Source organism: Gordionus sp. m RMFG-2023, chromosome 3, assembly GCF_954871325.1.
Source record: "Gordionus sp. m RMFG-2023 chromosome 3, tfGorSpeb1-WG-v2, whole genome shotgun sequence".
Classification (NCBI taxonomy): domain Eukaryota; kingdom Metazoa; phylum Nematomorpha; class Gordioida; order Chordodea; family Parachordodidae; genus Gordionus; species Gordionus sp. m RMFG-2023.
Genome location: NC_088777.1, coordinates 34164897 through 34189671, shown reverse-complemented (window position 1 = coordinate 34189671; position 24775 = coordinate 34164897). Strand labels below are relative to the sequence as shown.

Genomic DNA, 24775 nt, shown 5'->3' with positions numbered 1-24775 from the left:
ATAAACTACTAGTCATGGATTTACACCTCACAAATGAATTCACTAAAAACATAGGCGCAGCCAGGGGGGAAGACAAGGGGAAATCCCCCCTTCAGAAATTTATCACTTTTTGTAAATATCATTTTAAGCTAATAAAAATTATCCCCCTTAGTCCTCCCCCCACTCCCTAACCTCCAAAAATGTATGCATATATCTTAAACAATAATTTGAAAGAAAGAATGTAAAAGTTGATATTTTTCTATAAAACTATTCATCATAATTTATACATTTTTGGAAAAAGTATCTATATATAAAAAAATGAACCAAAAATGTTTTTTAAATGGAATATAAGCCAAATATAAGTCTTAAGGCAAAAGTGAAATGTATTATAATTATTAATAATAGATCCATAAAATTAATATAATATATCAAATATAATTTTTTATAAAGTGAGTAATTTTAATTTATTTATATTAATAAAAGTAAAATATAATTATAAAACTATTGATATAAATCATAAATTAAATAATATTATATGACAATCAAGTAATTTTTACCAATATAGCGAATTATATATTTTACAGAAAACTTTAAAAATTGATAAGGAGATCAGGAAATATCTTTTAAAAACATTGTGGGATGAATAATATGAAGAATAATTTTTAATATCATTTTTATTTAAAATAAATAGATGGCGTTAAATAATTGAATGCAAATTGATGCTATATTTATTATCAAGAGCATTGATTAGAAAAATTTGTTAAAATATTAACTGTAATATATTCTCTAACTGTCAAATATGTTTGTAAAAGGGAAATTTTGATTTTGTAACTAATTCTATATAATAGAGGAATATCAACTATGTATTTATTTACTTTTTATAAATAAATTTCTTATACTTGTTTAATAAATTATTACCATGCTTTTATATTAATGTATATATAAGTTATTTATTATATTTTATATAAACTAATAATCCAGGCTTTTTTTATTAAAATTAACCTCCTATGTTGTAAAATTTTTTTATGACTTTATATAGACTAAAGTAACCCGGCCGAATGCCGAGCAAAAGCGGGCAGAAGACCCGCCCAAAATGGGGTCTGGGAGAGAAGCCCTCAGTAATTTTTTAATTCCCCCCCCCCTTTGGCTACGCCTATGACTAAAAACAATATAAAACTTGAACGATGCATCAAAGATTAAAATCAATGACAGATGCCTTTGCAATCAATGCAAACATTGAAACAATAGATTCCTCACAAGTCAGTGAAAAAATGTGGACAGACCTTTCATCCAGATTAATAGACACTGCCAAATCGACACTAGGCTTGACCAGTGGCGTCGCTTGCTAGGGGGGCAGGGGCTTGAGCCCCCTGAAAAATTTGAATAGCCTCCTGAAGCAAAAATTTTTTTTTAATGGCTTCTTAATATCCCCTTGAACTAAAAATAAGTTTTTTTGATTGCCCACTATGATTTCTTTTATAATTCCATTAAGTAATATATAGATAATATTTTATTATTTAGAAATTAACAAGACTATTTGAATTTTTATTAAATGAATATTATTTTAATTATTAGATTAGATAAATACATATAAATTATATTTTCACTATGTCAGCTAGCAATCAAATTCTGTATTAAAAATATAATATCAATAACTCACTAAATATTAATATAGCTTTAACAGTTGAAGTTTAATTGACTTTTATTATTTAAATTATTATTTAACCCTAATTAAATAAATATAATCATATATTATTTGAAATAATAAATTTAATATTGTAATTAGCCGAGTTCAAAATGACTAATCAACTGTATATTTATTTTTAAATTTTATTATGTCCAAATAAGTATAAGAGATTTCTTTATAAAAAGTAAGTAGACATATAGTTTATAATCCTCTGCTATATACAGTTGTTTATAAAATATTAGATATAATGCAACTTTTATAAACATATTTGAGATTTGACAGTTATATAATATATTACAGTTAATATTATAATAAATTTTACTAATAAATGGTTCTGATAATAAATATAATAACAAATTGGATTCAAGTATTTAACGCCATCTATTAAGTTATAAATAATTTTTAAAAATAAACATTTCATTATTCATCCTGCAATAGATGTAATAAATTTGATATCTTTTCTTCTCTTTTTTTACGTGTTTTTAGGAAGACTATTTTTTTCTTTTTCGAAAAACAGTCTTGAGTTAAATTTTTAATACAAGCATATTTTTGATATTATTATAAACCACTATTATTTTAAGATATAATATACCAAGGTGGTGCGACAATATATAAAATCTTAATTGTTTCATCAAATCATTCTGGTTCTTATTTTATAGTTAGAAAATGTTTCATTTCTAATATGGCATTGTCGTGTAACCAGGCTTCAATATATTTGCATAATTATTTCTTCCAAAGATTTTTAGTGTTTTTATTTTATCAATTTATGCATCATAATAAATTCTGATATTAGTTTAATCGTGAGTGTCATGGCTATTACTGCCAAATTAACAAACATCTATTATTTGTGTTGCTATGTAATTTAAGATTATTACTATAACGGCTGAGAGCATATAATTGCATATTTTAGATAATCAATAATGGTCAACTGTGTAGTCGTTTATATATCATTTAAAATAGAAGATAATCTTTTAGAAATTTAATATCTCACAATAATTTTCTCGATTACTTATCTAGCTTCAATAATGTCATCTATCTAAGAGGAAGCTCTAACCACCTATAGTTCTATGATTTGGATTGGTCGTTTATACTCTCTCTTACAAAAATTGTTGATTTGGGTTAGGCCTATAAATTTTTCCTTATTAGTCGATTCTATAAAACATTGTCTAAAATGGAGAGAATTATATTAGTTTGATAACCTTTTGTCAATGTAAGTTGCTAAAAATTATATTATTGCATTATGTGATTTTATATGCTAGTTTATTTTGTATGCATAATATAATAAATGACAAAATATGAAAATCAGAATAATTGTTCAGAGTTAACAAATTTTAAAAAAGTATAATATCATATAAAACCCGGGCGAAGGCCGGGCCAAAGCGGGCCGAAGGCCCGGAAATTGGGGGGTATGGGGACGAAGCCCCCATAAAATTTTTTTTAGTTGAGCCCCCTGAGATTGTGAAATCTAGCGACGCCCATGGGCTTGACAAGGGGATGGGGCAACAAATTATACAAAGAACTATGGTGGTGGAATGAAAAGGTACAAACCACTATACAGGAGAAAAAAACCCTACCCAAAAACCCAAATGACAAGACAAGATTCAAATAATCCAAGAGAGCTAGCTACAAAGGCTGTGGCTAGGGCCAAAGCTATGGTATACGATGAGATGTATGATGAACTATAACCAAAGAAGGGCAAAATAAAATATACAGATTAGCCAAACAGCGAGAAAAGAATTTAGGGAAATAAACGGAGCTCCGAAAGTAATCAAAAATAAAGATGGGAAATTGATAATAAAGTAAAAAGAAATAATGAATAGATGGAAAGAATATTTTCTAGCTTCTCAACTTCAATCCCCACATACTACATCTAGACGAACACTCCCTATGATGTCAAAACATAATCAATCAATAACAGACAAAAAATAATCACATAGCATATGGAAAACAACAAAAGAGGTCCAGATGATATTCCAATAGAAAGCCTTAAAGCATTAGGAAATGATGTAATACACTTCCTCACAAATCTGTATAATAAAATACTGGGAAACGAAGAAATTTCTCAAAAATGGAGGCAGAGCTATCTAGTTCCTATCTTCAAAAAAGGGGATCCACACAATTGTCAAAATAACAGGGTCATAAAATTAATGTCACACTGTCTTAAACTTTACGAAAAAATCATAGAAAAAAGGTTAAGAGACATAATCGAAATAGTAGAGACTCAGTTTGGCCTTATGCCTGGAAGATCAACCAACTGATGCAATCCACTCAATTAGGCAAATGAGTGTAAAATAGAGGGAAAAGAACAAAAAGCTACACATAGTCTTTTTCGATCTAGAAAAGGCTTTCGATAGAATCCCAAGAAAACCTAACTGGTGGGTTCTACGCCACAAAAAGGTTCCCGATTAAATTATATAAGAATAATACAGGATATGTATATGGGCCATACAACAATGGTCCGTAGCACAACTGGTATTTCAGGCTTCACGAGGGTGTTCATCAAGGATCGGCTCCTAGCCCAATTCTCTTCATAACAGTAATAGATGTATCATCACAGTCTATACCGCAAACAGTCTCGTGAAATATGATATTTGCAGATGATATTACGATACTTGCCGAATCCATGGATGAAATGGAAGAAAGATTAGTGAGTTGGATAAATATCTCAGAAAAACACGGACTAAAAGTAAACAGAGAAAAGACGGAGTATATGGTGATAGGAGGAAATGAAACAGAGAGCATTGATATAAATGAATGGCGATATCGGCAATTGAAAGCTGCAAATATTTGGGCTCCACTATACAAACGGCCCAATAGAGAAAGAGATAAATAAAATTAATCAAGGGTGGAAATGGAGATCATCTGGAGTGCTCTTTGGCAAAAGAATCCGGCACAAATTGAAGGGAAAAATTTACAGTTCCATAGTACCAATAACTACTCTATATCGTTCGTAAACATGGCCAACCATAGAATCAGACGAGAGAAGTCTACAAACTATGGAGATGAGAATGCTGACGATGATTGCTGGGGTAACAAGAAAGGATAAGGTGCGAAGTACAAGAATACTAGGAAGTTTAAAGGTAGTGCCCATTAAGAATAAGATAATGGTAAACATGGGCACACAATGAAAAGGCTTATGAACTATATAGGAAATAAGGTTGAGAGTTTGGTAAAATAAGAAAGCCAAAACTTCAAGGGGGCCATAAATTAGAACCAATATGAAGAAGTATAAATTAGATAAAAGAGATAGCATGAATAACATAAAGTGGAGAGAGATATAGAAGGAGATTACCACCAGAAAAGGTGAAAGCTAAAAAAAAAAGAATTATATTATATTGAATTAAATAATATTAAGGTGAAACTTTTACAAAGATATTTAAATGCCTCTAATAATTTTAAACCAAATCCAATCAGGCCAGATTAAACTCAGATGGGCCGGATCCAATGTTAATCCGATAGTTTACATGGGAGATATAGTTTTCTTGATGTATAAACACATTGACTATAACACCAACTTTATGTAACAATTTAACAAATGACTATTATATATGTCGTATTACAATATGGAATCCAAGGGATTCTAAATCTCTCAATTTCTAATTATTTACTGAGAGAAATTTTTAAATTTAAAAAAAACTGACCATTACCGTGAATTTCAGATACTTTTGCGACGAACTTTCTGAAATTAAAAAATATATAAAAGTTTATAGTATTTGTAATTCACAGGGAAGGTATTCTAGAGGTACTACTAACACATCAGAATAAATTTAAAGATTATTTTCAGTAAAGATTCCGAATTTCCATAGATTCCATATCTGAACACGACATATATATATATTGATAATAAATTTAAAGTAAATAATAAACTTTTTTATTTTCTTTATAAACTTCAATGTATTAATATAATATTCCATCAATAGATTCAGATCATATGGAACAAGTGGGAAAAGAAGAATTAATTGATTCAAAGGGAACGGAAGGAAAGTTCGAAGTTACTTTTAATTATATTGTGGATAGCCTTATTTATCTTTTCTTCTTATTCCCATTTTTTTGTTCAATTAAAAAAATTTATTATTTTATTTTCATTATTTATTTATCTAAAAAAGGACAAATGTTCATGGTTGGTTCGGTTTGGAGCTGATTTTCATAGATCGAACCTAATTATGAAATTGTTTCTTAAGGCCAAGGCGAACACATTTAAAGATTCAACCGAACCGTGTTTTCTTGGTTTTAAATATCTATATAAAACAAAATAATTTCATTTATATGCTAATATAGGAATAATAAAAATGTCATAAATAGCTAGGGTTGTTAAGGTTACTCTTCAAAAGTAAAGAAGGGCCAAAGATGGGATGATGGTTCGAAATATTAAGATTTTCAGTGGAGAGGGCTTGGGGACCCGGCTTTAGTGACGGTGTTTTAACCAGCATCTAGAAAAAATTTATAAATGCCAACTAAAATAAAAGAGAATATTGGGTTAATTTGCAAGGCGCAGTCAGGGCCACTTAACGGAGCAGCCCGTGGCTTTTAATTAAGTTAATCATCATTCACAAATAAAGGGAAAAATCAATGGGGAATTAGGGGGTTATTTGCAATGCGTGGCCTGGGTCACACCATGGGGAAAAGTGAATCATCATATACGAAAATAAATAGGGAATAAATCAATCTTCTATTATATCAAAATCAAATCGTTGTCTTTATCAAATCATATCGTTAAAATCAAAAAGGAAAAACAAAATAAAAATAGATCAGGCATAAAATTTTATCATTATATATATATGTCAGCGTCAATGTGTTTTTTCCGACAAAGTGTTATTTTTTCAACTTTAAATCATTTTTGAGCGCCTTTTATTAAATTTATAAATTGGATATTACCGGAAATGTATTCCAGCATGTTTAGAATACCTATTTAAAAAATTGTAAATAATTTTGCCGTTAACCTTTAAGTCATTTATAATTTATATCAAAAATCTATGGAAAAACAAATATAAATATATTAAGTTCAAAAGTTCATAGCGAAATTGTTTTAAATTTATAGGGTAGATATTCCAAACATGTTAATACATTTTCGGTAAAATCAAATTTTTAAATTTAGAAAAACGCGCTCAAAAAATAATTTAAAGTTGAAAAAATAACACATTACCAGAAAAACACATTGACGCTAACATATATAAATCTTTCATATGGAATCTGGTTTAACCAGTTCACAAATGATAATTGTCGTGAGAAAAATAAGTAATAAATAATACATTTTAAAGAGTAAAAAAAATATATGAACAATAAAAGACTAAAGAAAAAAAGGGAAACACAATAAAAAGTAAAAGTTATTTAATGTGTTACTTTATGAAAATACTCAATAATCAATTATAGTTTAAGAATTCTCAAAAACAAAGACGTATTACGATCATTTATAAATCTTAATATTTTGTTTGGTTAGGATAAAAATTAATGGTCAATTTCCTCCCTAATAGTAAACTTTACCTTTCGTCACTGTTATTTAGTATAACTAAAAACAAACAATATCTATTCATATTCATTAAATTAGATTAGATTTAAATTGTTTAGATAAATTAATTTACAAAACATATACAAGAAGTTTAATAAACTTAAATCTAAAAAACTTAGTCACAATTTTTATTTTCAATTGGCTGGAAAGACTATAAACAAGATTTCTTTTGAATTTTAATTTAAAAATTAGCACACATTTATAAGAGTAATCTTACAATTTTTATCTGATATATAATAAAATAAAATTATTAGTATTATTTATAGGCGAAAGCTGCAATTTTCAAGATGTAACTAATGTTACAGTTTAAGCTCCTAAAAAGGTAATAACTAGTTACATTAACATTACTAGATATACATAAGCAGTATTATTTTTTGTTCTGAGATAATGCCATTTTCAATGAGATTAGCCTGAAAATCTTTTCCTAGAGATATTCTATTTATAAGCCGTGACCCATCACACATATCATTTTGCGTGATAATTTGTTTCACTTCTTAGTTACTAAGTAACCTGTTTTCAAAAATAATTGTTTATGGGAACTAAGGTTGTTTGAATTTTTTATTCTCTTTCAACAATATTTACAACTTAATTCACAGTCAGAGATAATTTTTAATAAAGGATAAATACATGATTATCAGTAGTATTATACTTAGACAGGCTCCATTGTAAAATTTACTATGATATATATTTGAGTCAAATCAAGTAATCAATCATCAATACGATATTACCTTACAAAATCCCGTAATATCGTATACAATTATCTGAAATTTATTGGATAGGTATTCTACACGTGTTGGAATATATTTCCGAAGAAATTAGATTGTTCAAATTTAAAAAATATCCTTGAATTTCTTAAATTTAAGACATAAATATTTTATCTATACTTTATAGTTACATTGTAGATTTAACGTCATTTGGCGAATAATATTTCGTAAGAGTATATAATATACTATATATTTTTTAAATAGGTAAATAAATCATATTCAATATAATATTAGACATTATATTGCCTTCATTTTTTGTCTTTAAAACTACTTTCCATTTCACCCTGTTTCATTTATATGTTGGTACTTTTTCAGTGGGGAAAGGGGTGGATTTATTGGTTCAAGAGGGATATGAGCTATGGCTTTATGTGTTTAAGCGATAGGCTTAGGGGTCAGCAAGGGGAAATTCCCCCTTCGGTAATTTGCATGTTCTCGTAAATATCAATTTAAGCTAATAACCCCCTCCCCCCCAAATACCACTAACTCCCTCTCCCCAAAAAGTGTATACAATATATTACTATAAAGAAGAATTCAAAGGAAAGTAAAAGTTAATAATTTTTAAAATAACGACTATAATTCAAAATCTTTATAAAAAGGCATTTGTATAAAAAAAACTTAAGAACCAAGATTATTTTTAGAAAAATCTAATATAACCAAAAGCCATAATAAGTGGGACTAAAGACCTCCAATAAATTTATGGGGAAACACCCACTTAGTAGATGCCCCCCTCCCTTTACCAAATTATTGGCTCCGCCTATGCCCCGACATAACCGATTAATTAGGCCATTTAATTCAATGAAAAGGTAAATCAATCAGAATACCTATAATTAAACAATTTCATTCATTTTCTTTATAAAAATGACCTCGTTCTAAAAAACATTTATTTCACAATACATTTCTTATTGTGTATAATATTAATATAGTAATTTATAATTTTAAAGGAAGGAGATCCGCATGAGGGAATTGATTCTTTTACTAGCATGACATCGTCTAAGTACGTCAACAGAGGTGGAGCCGCATCCGAGACAAACTATATAAAAAATCAGAGAGGTAATTTTTTTAAATATAATATATTGAACAAACATTTAACTAATTGAAAACCTCTATAAGTAACATCTATAGAGAACTCTGTCATTCGTCGATTTCTAAAACCATAATAATTCAATAATTAAAATTAACACTCCAATTTAATTATCTTAGGCTTGAGGGCCAAGTTTTAAATTCAAATTAAGCATATAAGAATTAATTGAAATATATTTTAGTCTGCTAAATATAACAAAAGTGAAATCAATTTATAAGATTAGATATAATTATGGATTCACATGTTGCCCAAACATGTATTAAAAATGGTTCCATGCAATTCAGCGAAACTTTTATCGCAAAACACTTTTTCGCGAAACTTTCATCGCGAATGTCGTTTATCGCGAATGAATTTTATAACGAAACTTTTATCGCGAATCCACATTAGCGAATACTTTCCTGCGAAAACAATATAGCGAAACAAATATGGCGAATTTTTTATAGCGAAACTCTTATCGCGAAACTCTTATCGCAAAACTCTTATCGCGAAACCTTTAAAGCGAATACATTAGAGCGAAAATTTTATAGCAAAGGCAATATCGCGAAACATAAATCGCGAAGACAATATAGCGAAAACTATTTCGCGAAATATAACACGGCCTATTATTATTTTTTTTTTTATTAAAATAATTTATTTTATTTATATTTATATTTAATGTTAATATTTTATTTATCAACAAATAAACATATTATATGATATATATTTTTTATTTATATTATTATATTATGAAATGAAAAATGGATTTCTTTTATTTGATGGTTTTTAATAAAAATAATGATTTTATTACAATTTATTAGTGATTTTCACGACCAAAATTTTAAACAAAAAATATTTTTTGAAGTTCAAAAAGATTTTTGAACATATTTTGATATAAATTTTAAATCTTTTTTGAGGAATTCTTTTATGAATTTTATTATAAATAAACAATCTTTTAGGTGAAATCTTTTAGTTTTTTTTATCATTTTTGTAAAATTATCTATTTTTTAAGTTTATTAAAAGAGGTGGGTTTTCTAAATAATATTTATTAAAAATATTTTTATTTAACTTATTTATGTTATTTTATATAATCTTTTTAAGGAAAATAATTTAATCTGACAACTTTTATATCCGTTATTGAAGATGTTCCTTGGAAAAATGACAATTATCATAACCGGTATTTTTAAACATATTAGATTTTTTTTACGGTAAAATATGTATTTTTAACATGTTAAATTAAAATTTCAATTAAGATGCACCATATAAAAGTGACAATTATCATAATCGTTATTTTTAAAGTTTTTTAAATTTTTTTGACGTAAATCGGCTAAAATAAGTATTGTTAACATGTATTAATAAAACTTCAGTGAAGATGTACCCTAGATAAATGAAAATTGTCATAATCCTTATTTTTAAAGTTTTTTGAATTTTTTTGATGCAAATGGTAAAAATATAGATTGTAAACTTGTTAAATTAAAATTTCATGAAGATGTACCAGAGAAAAGTGACAATTGTAATAAATAATCGTTATTTTTAAACTTTTTTTGACGTAAATGGGCCAAAATAAGTATTGATAATATGGTTAAATAAAACTTCAGTGAAGATGTACCCAAGATAAGTGACAATTGATAATCATTTTTAAAGGTTTTGGATTTTTTTGACGCAAATGGGCAAAAAATAAATTGCCAACATGTTTAAATAAAACTTCAGTGAAGATTTACCCTAGATAAGTGACAATTGTCATAATCGTTATTTTTAAAGTTTTTGGAATTTTTTTGACGCAAATGGGCAAAAATAGGAATTGCTAACATGTTAAAATAAAATATCAATGAAGATGTACCATAGATAAGTGACAATTGTCATAATCGTTGTTTTTAAAGTTTTTTGAATTTTTTTGATATAAATGGATAAAAATATAGATTGTAAAAATGTCAAATTAAAATTTCATGAAGATGTACCATATAAAAGTGACAATTGTCATAATCGTTATTTTTAAATGTTTTTAAATATTTTTGAAGCAAATGGGCTAAAATATAAATTGCTAACATGTATTTCAGTGAAGATGCACCCTAGATTAGTGACAATAGTCATAATCGTTATTTTTATAGTTTTTGAATTGTTTGACTAAATTGGACAAAAATATAAATTGTTAACATGTTGAAATAAAATTTCAGTCGAAACAAAAATCAAATCGATATTTTCATGCTCATAATCGTTGTTCCTTTTATCCTGCTTAAAATTTGATAAAAATATACAAAGTGATTATTAAAGATAGTTGTAACCTATGTTAAATTCTAAACTTTTGATATGGATTCACAATCTTATTCCTTTAATTAATAAATTTTAATTTTACATTATAAAAATGTATAACCTTGCATTCACAGTTAGCAAATTCGTGGCAAAATAGTGCTGAGTCTGAATTCAGGGTAGGATTTTTATAGAAAGAACTTAAAAACCATATGAATAATATTAGTAATATGATACAATCAATATCCTATAAATTTTATGTTAAGATTTTATTTTTATAAATATTTGGTTAAGATGGATTACAATCTATATTTTAATTTATTTACATCAAAGAACTTTAAAAATAACGATTATAACAATTATCACTTTTCAATGGTATATCATCATGAAATTTTAATTAAGCATGATTACAATCTATATTTTTACCATTTGCAACAAAAAAAATCAAAAAAACTTTATTAACAACGATGACAATTGTAACTTATCTATGTTACATCTTCACTGAAATTTTATTTTAACATGTAAGCAATTAATATTTTTGCCCATTTGCTTCTAAAAAATTCAAAAAGTTATAAAATAACGATTATGACAATTGTCACTTTTCTATGGTACATCTTCATGAAATTTTAATTTAACATGTTTATAATCTATATTTTTATCCATTTGCGTCAAAATATTCAAAAAAACTTTAAAAATAACGATTATAACAATTGTCACTTATCTAGGGTACATTTTCATTGAAATTTTATTTTAACATATTAGCAATACTTATTTTAGCCCATTTACGTCAAAAAAATTTTAAAAAGTTATAAAATAACGATTATGACAATTGTCACTTTTTTATGGTATATCTTCATGAAATTCTAATTTAACATGTTTACCATCCTTACCCATTTGCGTTAAAAAAATACAAAAAACTTTAAAAATAACGATTTTGACAATTGTCACTTATCTAGGGTACATCTTCACTAAAGTTTTATTTAAATATGTCATCAATACTTATTTTAAACCATTTTGGTCAAAAAAATTCAAAAAACTTTAAAAATAACGATTATGACAGTTGTCAATTTTCAATGGTACATCTTCATGAAATTTTAATTTAGCATGTTTACAATCTATATTTTTACCCATTTGCAACAAAAAAATTTATAAAATAATGATTATGACAATTGTCACTTTTCTATGGTACATCTTCACTGAAATTTTATTTAAACATGTTTGCAATACTTATTTTATGCCCATTTACGTCAAAAAAATTTATAAAATAACGATTATGACAATTGTCACTTTTCTATGGTACATCTTCATGAAATTTTAATTTAACATGTTTACAATCTATATTTTTACCCATTTACGTTAAAAAATTTTAAAAAAGTTTAAAAATAATGATTATGATAATTGTCACTTCTCTATAGTACATCTTCACTGAAGTTTTATTTAAACATATTAGCAATACTTATATTAACGCATTTTGGTCAAAACAATTCAAAAAACTTTAAAAATAACGATTATGAAAACTTTAAAAATAACGATTATGACAATTGTCACTTTTCAATGGTAGATCTTCATGAAATTTTAATTTAGCATGTTTACAATCTATATTTTTACCCATTTGCAACAAAAAAATTCAAAAAACTTTATATACAAAGATTATGACAATTGTCACTTTTCAATGGTTGATCTTCATGAAATTTTAATTAAGCATATTTACAATTTATATTTTTACCCATTTGCAACAAAGAAATTCAAAAAACTTTATAAACAACGATTATGACAATTGTAACTTATATCTATGGTACATCTTCTCTGAAATTTTATTTTAACATGTAACAATTTATATTTTTGCCCATTTACGTCAAAAAATTGTAAAAAAACTTTAAAAATAATGATTATGACAATTGTCGCTTTTATATGGTACATCCTAATTGAAATTAAAATTTAACATGTTAAAAATACATATTTTAGCCCATTAGCGTTAAAAAAATCTAATATGTTTAAAAATACCGATTATGATAATTGCCATATTTCCAAGGAACATCTTCATTAAATCTATAATTTAACATCTATACAATATAAATAATATTTTTACCCTTTTGAGTCAATAATTTTCAAAAATTTTAAGAAATAACGAATATGACAATTGTCACATTAAATTATTTTCCAAAGATCATATCAAATAACATAAATAAGTTGAATATAAATATTTAAAAAAAAATTATTTAGAAAACCCACCTCTTTTAATATAATTAAGAAATAGATAATTTTACAAAAATGATAAAAAACTATAAAAGATTTCACTTAAAAATTGTATATTTATAATAAATTTCACAAAATAATACCTCAAAAAAAATACATTTACAAAGAAGATTTAAAATTTTTATCAAAATTGAACTTCAAGAAATATTTTTTACTTAGAATCTTGGGCGTGAAAATCACTAAATTGTAACAAAAATAATATTACAATAATAGCATATCATTTTTTATTAACCCTTTCGCGCCCAGCGAGATCATTTGTCATCAAAATTTTTAATCAATTTTTTTTTCTCTTTAGCTTATGGGCACTACCTTTAAACTATTTAGTATTCTTGTACTGCGCACCTTATCCTTTCTTGTTACCCCAGCAATCATCCTCAGAATTCTCATCTCCATAGTTTGTAGACTTCTCTCGTCTGATTCTTTGGTTGGCCATGTTTCTGAACTATATAGAATAGTTGGTTGTACTATGGAACTGTAAATTTTTCCCTTTAATTTGTGTGGGATTCTTTTGTCAAATAGCACTCCAGATAAAGATCTCCACTTTAACTACCCTTGATTAATCTTACTCTTTATCTCTTTTTCTATTGTGCCGTTTGTTTGTATAGTGGAGCCCAAATATTTGCAGCTTTCAATTGCGGATATCTGCCAATCATTTATATCAATACTCTCCGTTTCATCTCCTCCTATCACCATATACTCCGTCTTTTCTCTATTTACTTTTAATCCGTGCATTTCTAGGATATTTATCCAATTCACTAACCTTTCTTTCATTTCATCCTTGGATTCGGCAAGTATCACAATATCATCTGCAAATATCATATTCCACGGGACTGTTTGAGGTATAGACTGTGCTAATACATCTATTACTGTAATGAAGAGAAGTGGGCTGAGAGCCGACCCTTGATGAACTCATTCGGCTATTGTGAAGCCTGCTGAAGTACCTGCTGTGTTACGGACCATTGTTGTATGTCTCATACACATATCCTGTATTATTCTTATATATTTTTCGGGAACTTTTTTGTGACGTAGCGCCCACCAGATAAGTTTTCTTGTGATTCTATCGAAGGCCTTTTCTAGATCGAGAAAGACCATTGTAGCTTTTTGTTCTTTTCCCTGTATTTTTCACTCATTTGCCTAATTGAATGGATAGCATCGGTTGTTGATCTTCCAGGCATAAAGCCAAACTGTGTCTCTCCTATTTCGATTATATCTCTTAATCTTTTTTCTATTATTTTTTCGTATAGTTTTAGACAGTGTGACATTAGTTTTATGCCCCTGTAATTTTGACAATTGTGTGGATCCCCTTTATTTTTGAAGATAGGAACTAGATAGCTCTGCCTCCATTTTTGGGGAACCTCTTCATTTCCAAGTATTTTATTGTACAGATTTGTGAGGAGATGTATTCCATCATCTCCTAGTGCTTTAAGGCTTTCTATTGGAATATCGTCTGGACCCCTAGCTTTGTTGTTTTTCATATGCTTGAGGCATGTGATTACTTGTTCTGTTATAGGTTGTACAAGGTTTTGACAAGGGGAGTGTTCGTCGAGATGCAATATGTGGGAATTAAAGTTGAGAAGCTCCTGGTCATCTGCATTTTTGGATTTGTACCATATTTTATAAAGGGCTTTTTTCTCCTGTATAGTGGTTTGTACCTCTTGATTCCACCACCATAGTTCTTTGTGTGATTTGTTGCCTCCTCTTGTCAAGCCTAGCGTCGATTTTGCAGTGTCTATTAATCTGGATGAAAGGTCTGTCCAGATTTTTTCACTGACTTGTGAGCAATTTATTGTTTCAATGTTTGCATTGAATGCAAAGGCATCTGTCAGAGAAGTATGAGAAGTATAAATTACCATTTTACTTTATCTTCGTTGATTTTAAGCGCGCTTTTGACAGCGTTATTCACGATACTCTGTGGGCAATCCTAGAAGGATGTGGCATTGACGGGAATATCATTAAGATTCTTAGGACACATTATAGTAATCTCTTCGCCTCGTTTAAAATCATTAATAAAGTTTCTCCCCACTTTAGAACAAAAAAAGGAGTAAAGCAAGAGTGTGTTGTCTCCCCTCTGTTGTTCAATTTAGTTATGAATAAAATAATTACTGATTAGCTGGGAGCCGCAAATCTTCTGGAACTTGGATTTAATCAGACATGGTTTTTGGAAAATAGAGTGATTTGTTATGCAGATGACGTGATGATTGCCAAGAGCTTGGAGGAGGCCCATAATTTAGTCTTGATACTTAATTCCTTCAGCCTAAAGGTTGGATTGGATATTAACTTCGATAAGACGGTAATTATGCCATCATCTCATGCGCCCCCTTTGGTTGATTGGATGGTAGGGGAGGGGGGAGTTGGTTAGGGTGGTGTCCTTTTATAAATATCTTGGGGTAAACATAGATAATAGGGGTAGCTGCCATGAAGAACTAAAAATCAGATTTCATAACGCAAGGCTGCTTTTTTAAATATTCCAAACTGTGGAAATCCAGGGAGATATCGGTTTACACTAGGCTACGTATATTCAATTCCACCATCATCCCAATTCTCCTTTACGGCGGTGATATATGGGAGATTACGAAGAGAGAGACCAGGAGATTACAGGCGTTTGTCAACAAATGTCTTAGGATAATAAATGGCATTTTTTACCCCAACATTATCTCTAATGTTAACCTTTGGCTGAGGTCACGTCACACTCAAGTGCATGTGTGAAAAAGAAACGTCTTACCTTTTTTGCACATATTCTGAGGAATTACACAAATAATAGCCTGGTCCTGGAGGCGATAAATTGGTTATACTCATTCAACGGCAAAACCTATAGGAAATATAAAACTTTATGGTTCTATAGGGCAGTAAAGGATATCATGGATTTAAACCTTAACACGAAACAGTTTTTAAGGTTGAATAAATATAAGAAATCAATAAAGAAACTGTTGAGGATCAAATCATATTATTTGAATCTCCATAAACTCCTTTTTGACACAGGTTATTTTTACTTTTGTTTTATCTTCCTTTATTTTACTTTCGCTGCCTTTTCTCTCTTCTCATTCTGTATCCAACTTTTTTCCTTTTCATCTATTATTTGCTATCAAATTTCCCATCTTATGCCGTATGAACCGTGTTATTAAAGTTAGGTCCCTATTTGCCTTTATAATTTATTATGTATATAAGCATCTTATGGGTGTGGGCTGAGCTTATTTTTGTCCATTCCTCATCAGCCCACTTGGACTATTACGCGTACAAGTACGTGCGGCTTGCCCACAAACGTGTGAAGGGCTCCTCATTTTTTATCCCCATTTTAATTTGTCCATTCAGATGGATTATCAGGAAAACCTAACGTAGCTCTGTTGTATCCACAACTAGGGGGCGAAAACGTTCTATATCATGTATCACGTAATACAAGTTCAAAGTTAGGTATTTTACGCGCCAAAATTTTTACACTTTTACATCGATAATCATTCAGTAACGTCGCTATGGAGGGGGCGCGCGGGAGCTCGAGCTCCCTGAATAATTTGAATAGCCCCCTGAAGCAAAATAATTTTTTTTTTATTGGCTCCTTAATATCCCCTTGAACTAAGAATAAATTTTTTTGATCGCTCACTGAATGATTTCTTTTATAATTTTATTGAGTAATTTATAGATTTAATTTTATAATTTACAAATCAATAAGTCTATCTAAATTATTCTTAAATGAATACTATTTTAATTATTAGATTAGATTAATACTTATAAATTATATTTTCACTATGTCAGCTTGCAATCAAATTCTGTGTTAAAAATAGAATATTAATATCACTCACAAAATATTAATTTAGCATTAACAGTTGAAGCTTTATTGACTTTTATTATTTAAATTATTATGTACCCTAATTAAATAAATATTAATTGAAAATTAACAAATTTAATATTGTAATTAGCCGAGTTCAAAATTATGAATCAACTATATCATTGATATTTAAATTTAATTACCATGCCTCTTCTTAAAATTATTTTCAAGGTCCAAATCCAAATAAGTATAAGAGATTTATTTATAAAAAGTAAGTAAACATATAGTTTATAATCCTCTATTAGATAAAATTGGTTATAAAAGATTAGGTTAAATACCCCTTTTACAGACGTATTTGACAGTTATATAATATATTCCTAATATTTTAATAAATTTTACTAATAAATGCTATTGATAATAAATATAAGTAATAAATTGCTTTAAAATATTTAACGCCATCTAAAATTTAATATCTTATTATTTATCCCAGAATGGATGTAATAATTAGATAACTTTTCTTATCTTTTTTACGTGTTATTAGGAAAGCTATTTTTTTCTTATTTGTAAAACAGTTTTGAGTTAAATTTTTAATACTAGTATATTTTTGATATTAATACAAACTACTACTATTTTAAGATATAATATACCAACTAGAGGTGGTGCGATAATAATATATAAAATCTTAATTAATTTCTTTTATCATATCATATCCCTCTGGTTCTTATTTTATAGTTGTAAAATGTTTCATTTCTAATATGGCATCCCTGCCTTGTAAATAACTTAAGGCTTCAATACATTTGCATAATTTCTACTAAAGAATTTAGTGTATTTGTTTTATCAATTTATCTATCATAATAAATACTGACATAAGATAATATAGTGAGTGTCATGGCTATGACAGCAAATTAACCAGCATCTATTATTTGTGTGGGTATGTTATTAATTACAGCTGCTGAGAGCATATGATTGCATATTTTATAAGCAATAATGGTCAACTGTGTAGTTGTTTATGTCATTAAAAATGGAAGATAATCTCTTAGAAATTTAATATCTCACAATTTTTTTCTCAATTACTTATCTAGCTTTCATCATGTCATTTAAGAGGAAGCTCTAACCACCATATAGTTTTATGATTTGGATTGGTCGTAAATATTCTCTTCTCCAAGAATTTTTGATTTGGTTGGCCTATAAAATTTTCCTTATTAATCCATTCTATCTAAAAATGGCAACAGAGTGTTATATTAGTTTCTTGACCTTTTGTCAATGTAAGTTGCTAATTTTATAATATATAGTTTTTAAAAACCATTATCAATTGAGGCATATGTATGAAATAATTAACCTCTTTTATCACTTGTAATTCTTTAGACCCAAATTTTTTATATCAGCAATCAAAGATATTTTATACTGTAATAAATAGATTTTGTATTAAAAAATAATATTTTTAGAAATGTCATATTGTTTTAATTATTTATATGCCAGTTTATTTTGTATGCATAATGTAATAAATAATCAAAATATGAAATTCAGAATTCAGAGTTAGCAAATTTTTAAAAAGTATAATATATTAATATAAAACCCGGCCGAAGACCAGGCAAAAGCGGGCCGAAGCCCCGCAAATGAGAGGCATGGGGGCGAAGCCACCATTTTTTTTTTTAGTTGAGCCTCTTGAGATTGTAAAGGTTAGCGACGCCCCTGTAACCATTCTATATAAATATATATAAAAATAGATTTTTACTAGTATTTCATATTTAGTAAAAAAATTTTTAACAATAACTATTATTTATATGATTTTTTGAAGGAAATCCAAATTGGTAACATTGGGATTTTATAATGTAATTTTTTCTATAAATTTTTTAAAATTAAATATTAAAAATATGATATAGTAAGAATTGAATATAGGTTATTTTCCATTTAGAAAGCCACTATAATATTTGCAAAAAGTTAGGAGTGGGAATTTTTTTTTATTATACTTTTTTTAAAATTTTTATAAATAATTTTTAGATTACCTCAACATATATTAAACCAGAGGGAGATGGGTTTAAACAATATATTAGCTCAAAACCGCATAAATGTGGATCATCTGGAGTGCTATATGATTTCGAAATATATTTAGAAAAATCCACAAACATAAAAAAAACATAGAAGGGAATTAGCGGAAATATTGTTATACAACTATTAAAAACTGTTCCCCCACATAAAAATAATAAAATTTACATCGATAACTTTTTTTCTTCGTATAATTTAGCAGTTGCTCTCAAAGATAATGGCTTTATCGTGTCGGGGACCCTTATATCTAATTGATTATCGGGATGAAACCTGTATGATGATAGAATCCTAAAGAAAAAAGGAAGAGGGTCCCTTGATTATAAGATTCTAATAATATTATAATTTGCAAACCGTTGATAACAAATGGATTATCACCATATCATCATTTATGGGAATAAATCCAAAATCAAGAACGAGATGGTCGGCATCTTATAAGTCTTTTTTTCAATGTTGAAATTCCGGCCATAATTCAAGACTATAACGGAGGTATGGGCGGGGTGGATCTCCATGATATGTTATTTGAACTCTACAGAACTGACATAAAATGGACACGTTTTTATATGCGAGTTTTCTTTCATTTATTAGATTCCTGTTGTAGTAAATTCATGGTTGCTCTATAGATGTCACATAACAGAAAAATAGTAAACATATATCTCTTTTAGTATTTAAAGCTCCGATAGCTAAATGATTGATTATGGTTGGAAAGGAAAATGGTAAAATAGAAGGTAGACCTACTTTGAAGATTGAAAGGAGGAAATTGAATAGTTTTCATCCAATCACAGAGATTAGATTAGATAAAACAGCCATCGGCGGATAGCAGACAAAGATGCAAGAACTGCAAAAATGGTTGTTCAAGATTTGAATAAATTATAAAATATCTAGATGTTTAAATAAAAATCGCAATTGTTTTATTTCTTATCATTCAAAATAAATTGTATATTTCTTTACATATGAATATCCCAATGACGACAATTGGTTACATTTCATAATTTTATATATATACACTTTTTTAAATAAAAACGTTGAAAATATGTTATTTGTGTCTTGTTTAACTCAGTTTTTTAAAAAAAATTTTGTTCACGGGAAATATTTCGGGCGCGAAAGGGTTAAAAAACATCAAATAATAAATAATATGTTCTTTTCATTTGTATAAATGCATTCGCAATATATTTATTGTTTAGCGGTAATGTGCTCGCGATAATGACTTCGCTCAAATTAGCGATAAAAAATTCCCCATAAAGTGCACGTAAAATGTTTCGCTAAAATGTATTCGCTCTAATAAATTCGAGGTTAAGGTTTCGCGGAATTCGAGGTTAAGGTTTCGCGGAATTCGCGACAATGGCTTCGCGAAATTGTCTTCGCTATAAATGTTTCGCGGAGATATATTCGCAGAATTGGTTTCGCTATAAAAAATTTTCGCGATAAACGACATTCGCGAAAAAGTGTTTCGCGATAAAAGTTTCGCTGAATTGAACTGATACGATTAAAAATTACATGTCATAAAATTAATGCATATTAACAAGAAACTACAACCATTCTATGATATAAAATTTGCCTTAAGCAAGCTATTAGTCAAAAAATAAATAGGTTGGGACACCTTAAAATGAGTGCAAAAGGATTATTATTATTATTAATATTGATATTATTATTATTGAATAGCTAAATAATATAAAAATTGGAATGGCAATTTAGCCAATATTTAATATATTTTTTTTATCTACCTCTTCCCTGACTATGTTAGCGATAGCTCACTAGACATTTTATAAGTAGAAGAATTCAGTCGATTAAAAAGAGGCCTGTTGTTGTTGGTCAATAATTTATTGAACCATATGCTTTACTCTAAGTCTTCACAAGTGAATCTGTCAAATGACGTTCATGAGCCTCACGCATATTCTGTAGGAGTATTATACGAATTGTTATACATTTTTAAACTCCTTCAGCATTTATCCTGACATAGAATGTGCACAAGATATCAATAATCTGAAACCAAAATAAGAAATAATTTGCCATAAACTTAAGATGGGAACACCCTTCAATGTTAGATGCCTATCTCAAATTTGTAATTTAACATGTAATAGTTGGGCCACATTATCTTTATTAATCCTTAAGAAGACTGTTATCTAATAAATATAATATACATTATTATTTTATAAAATATTTTTATATAAATAGGATAAAAGATATATATTTTTTGAAATTTTAACATTTAAATTTTGAAGGATAGTCTAACAAGTGAATCGGGATATTCGTATATTATATACTCTACACATGTATCAATATAGAAGTGGAATGTTTTTTATTGAATAGTAGGGGAGATGTGCTAAAATGGCCTTGTTTTTACTTTTTTCAAATAAAGGCATTTTGGGTTTAACAAATTTTATATCAATGTGTAGCCCAATCCTTAATCTTTAAAATCAAATTTGTATCATAGCCTAGCCCTATGTATAATAGTTTATGAGCTAGCTGAGGTTATGTGAAGTTGTTTTTCTGGCCACTCAAAACATGGTATGTGTTGACTGGCCATATACTATGAGTTAATTAGCCATAATGTATTGTTTAAAAATTTTATTATAAATATTAAATATTACAATATGAAATATGAAATGAAATACTTGTAAAAGACCTATATTAATATTTATTCATTTTTTAGTTAGGTGTATAAAAAATTAATTATCATCTTAATTTTTCATAATCTATTTAATGATAATATTATAAATTAATAACTTAATTATCTTTTTGTTAATCATTCTTAAGTTTATTCATCATTTAATAAATGTTGTTTTGCACGAGCTTTTCATTTCTATATGAATATATGAATGTATAAATAGTGGCCAGTCAATACATGACCCGACAATACTCACTCTGAATATTATTCAGCGCCTTGTCTATTAAATAAAACTTGTAAGCTCTAATTTTTTGTGTGAATAATGTTAAATGCCTCAGTAATCTAAATTGTATTATTTCACCAAACAATAAAATTGTGTAACGTGATTTTTCTAGATAGAGGTATATTTTTTATTAGAGCTATATTTATTAAATGATCTTAGGTAAGGTACATATCATAAATATACATACTTTGACCACTTTTGAGATAAATCTGTCTAATAGATAAAAGTGTTAAAGGGTGGTGGCCAGTGTTGTTAAACGGCTCATTTTGAGCCGATTTTTTAAAACGGATAACTCAAAATTTAGCCAGAAAAGTATTGCCTAAGCCACGAGATTTTGGTAATATATGTATAGACCTTTGTCTTCTATGAGCAAAATCTTCAGGCTTGCGTAATATTTTTCTGGATAAAACATTAAGTTAGCCGTTTTTAAAATCGGCTCAAAACAAGCCGTTTTACAACACTAGTGGTGGCTTGTCATCAAACATGGTCATTTATGGCATATCTCCACTACTTATCTTCAGTTATTAAAAGAAGCATACAATTCAAAATCTTTTATCTAAAAAATTGATATAATAAGCTCAAGTTCAAATATAATTTAAAAAATAATTTTAGTCCATTTTAAGTGACATTAAAATAATTAGCCAATATAAATAGATTCTGATGTTTAGGTTAAACAACTGAATGGTCAGTTTATTAGAAAGATTTTTTGTTGCATTGCATTATAATACGCCCTTCTCTCTTTAAATTTTTTAAAATATATTTTTGATTATCTACATTGATTTACTATTTTTATTTTATATTGAAAAAAAATAGGTATGTATAATCCCATCACAGGAGAAGGTTACGATTAATGGTAGATATGGAATACTAACTTGCCATTTAGATCTATTTCATATATTAGTTATTTTAGAATTTAAAAAACCTATTTTTGTAATAATAATATTATATCTATTTATTATTAATTTTGCATTGTATTCCTTTTTTATAAAAATTTTTCTAATGTAGAATAAAAAGAGATCATTGGCATCTATTATCTCTCATCATTTATATTTGATACTCTGAAACTCAAACCAGAGTACGTCTCAGGATTGAATCACCTATTAATTAGCATGAGCAGACTAGCGTGACAGACTTCTGAGCTTGAATTATTTATTTTAGAATTAATAATTATAATATATTTTTATGATTAATAATTTTGAAAATCCATTTTTACAATTACTTAGATAATTTGATGATGTATCAATATCTTATATCATCTTTATTATATATATATATATATATAACGATATAAAATGCTAAATTATTTTAAGGGGGTGGGGCAGTAATTATATTAAAATTTCTTCCTTTTTTAAAAAATTTTGTACATCCACACATTGGATGTCAAAGAATTCTTTTTCTACAAATAGAAATATTTACATATATCAATGTGTTTCAATTATGTTTTTCATAATATCCACCCCCTCCCCTCCATTCTCCCTTCCTTTTTTAAAAATTATTTTATATTTTATATTGTTTTTTATAGTATATATTATATGTATAATATTTAATTGTTAAAATGTAAATTTGAAATAGAAATATACTATTAACAGATATTAAAATATTTTATTATAAAATATGATATATAAATAAATATGAAACATATGGAATATTAAAGGAAACTAATTTAAACTAGTTTACAATTATGATTTGAAATGTTAAAGAATATAAAATTATAATAGGATTTAATGCTGCCTATATTTTAAAAATTTACCTCATTTCTGAGAAATTTGGTATGGCAAATAATTTTTCCATTATTTATAAGTTTGTAATAGAAAATGACAAATTAAGATTTATCAATAAAATTATAATTATTTTGTTAAAAAATATCAGATTTGACCTGATAGGGGAGGGGCTTCTGCAATTTCATTAGATTTATTCAGCATGAACATTTTGATTTGTACTTAATCAACTATTTCTGATTTATTATTTTTTTTTCTTTTGCAAATTCATACGTCACCTAATTTTACTTTGTCAACAATTATGTAATGATTAAATATTAGAATCATTATATAATCATAATTCATTCTTCATTATCAACCATAATTTATTCATATTGCCCAGCATAATATCATATATAAAAAATAGTTCATACTTCAATACGATTTATTAATATATTTCATTTGGTAGCATATAAATATATATCCCTAGGATTTATGTAATTCTTTATTGCAATCAAATAAACTATTTATACAAATAATACTAATTATATATATTCCAATAACAACATCATAATAATAAATATGAAATTCAAAACACCAGCCATTATTCTAGAACGTTACTCTATTTCCGATAACCACATGATCTTGATTGATGAATCTTAGATATCCAACCCAGTGTTTGGTAGCTAGTCACTACACCCCCCCCCCCCTCCATAAAAATTATTAGTTGACTCTCCTGGGATTGTAACTAGTGACGCCCATGATTTGCATTATTTGGTTTGAATCGAATAATTGTATTTTTCGTATTCGTAGGAATCGAATTATTCCATATTAGTAATCGTACGAATAATAAAAACCTTATTCAATTTGATTCGATTTTTTCAATAG

At 27.5% G+C, this 24775-nt stretch overlaps 1 protein-coding gene across 1 annotated transcript in view; it reads left to right on the top strand.

Annotated features, from left to right (window-relative positions):
- Nucleotides 1-23132, top strand: part of LOC135927270 (uncharacterized) — a 50274-nt gene extending 27142 nt beyond the window's left edge. Inside the window, exons 4-6 of the mRNA XM_065463225.1 lie at nt 5587-5657; nt 8878-8986; nt 23004-23132. Coding sequence (XP_065319297.1) covers nt 5587-5657; nt 8878-8986; nt 23004-23041 — 218 coding nt within the window. The 3' untranslated portion in view covers nt 23042-23132. The remainder of the gene's footprint in view (nt 1-5586; nt 5658-8877; nt 8987-23003) is intronic.
- Nucleotides 23133-24775: the final 1643 nt, after the last annotated feature.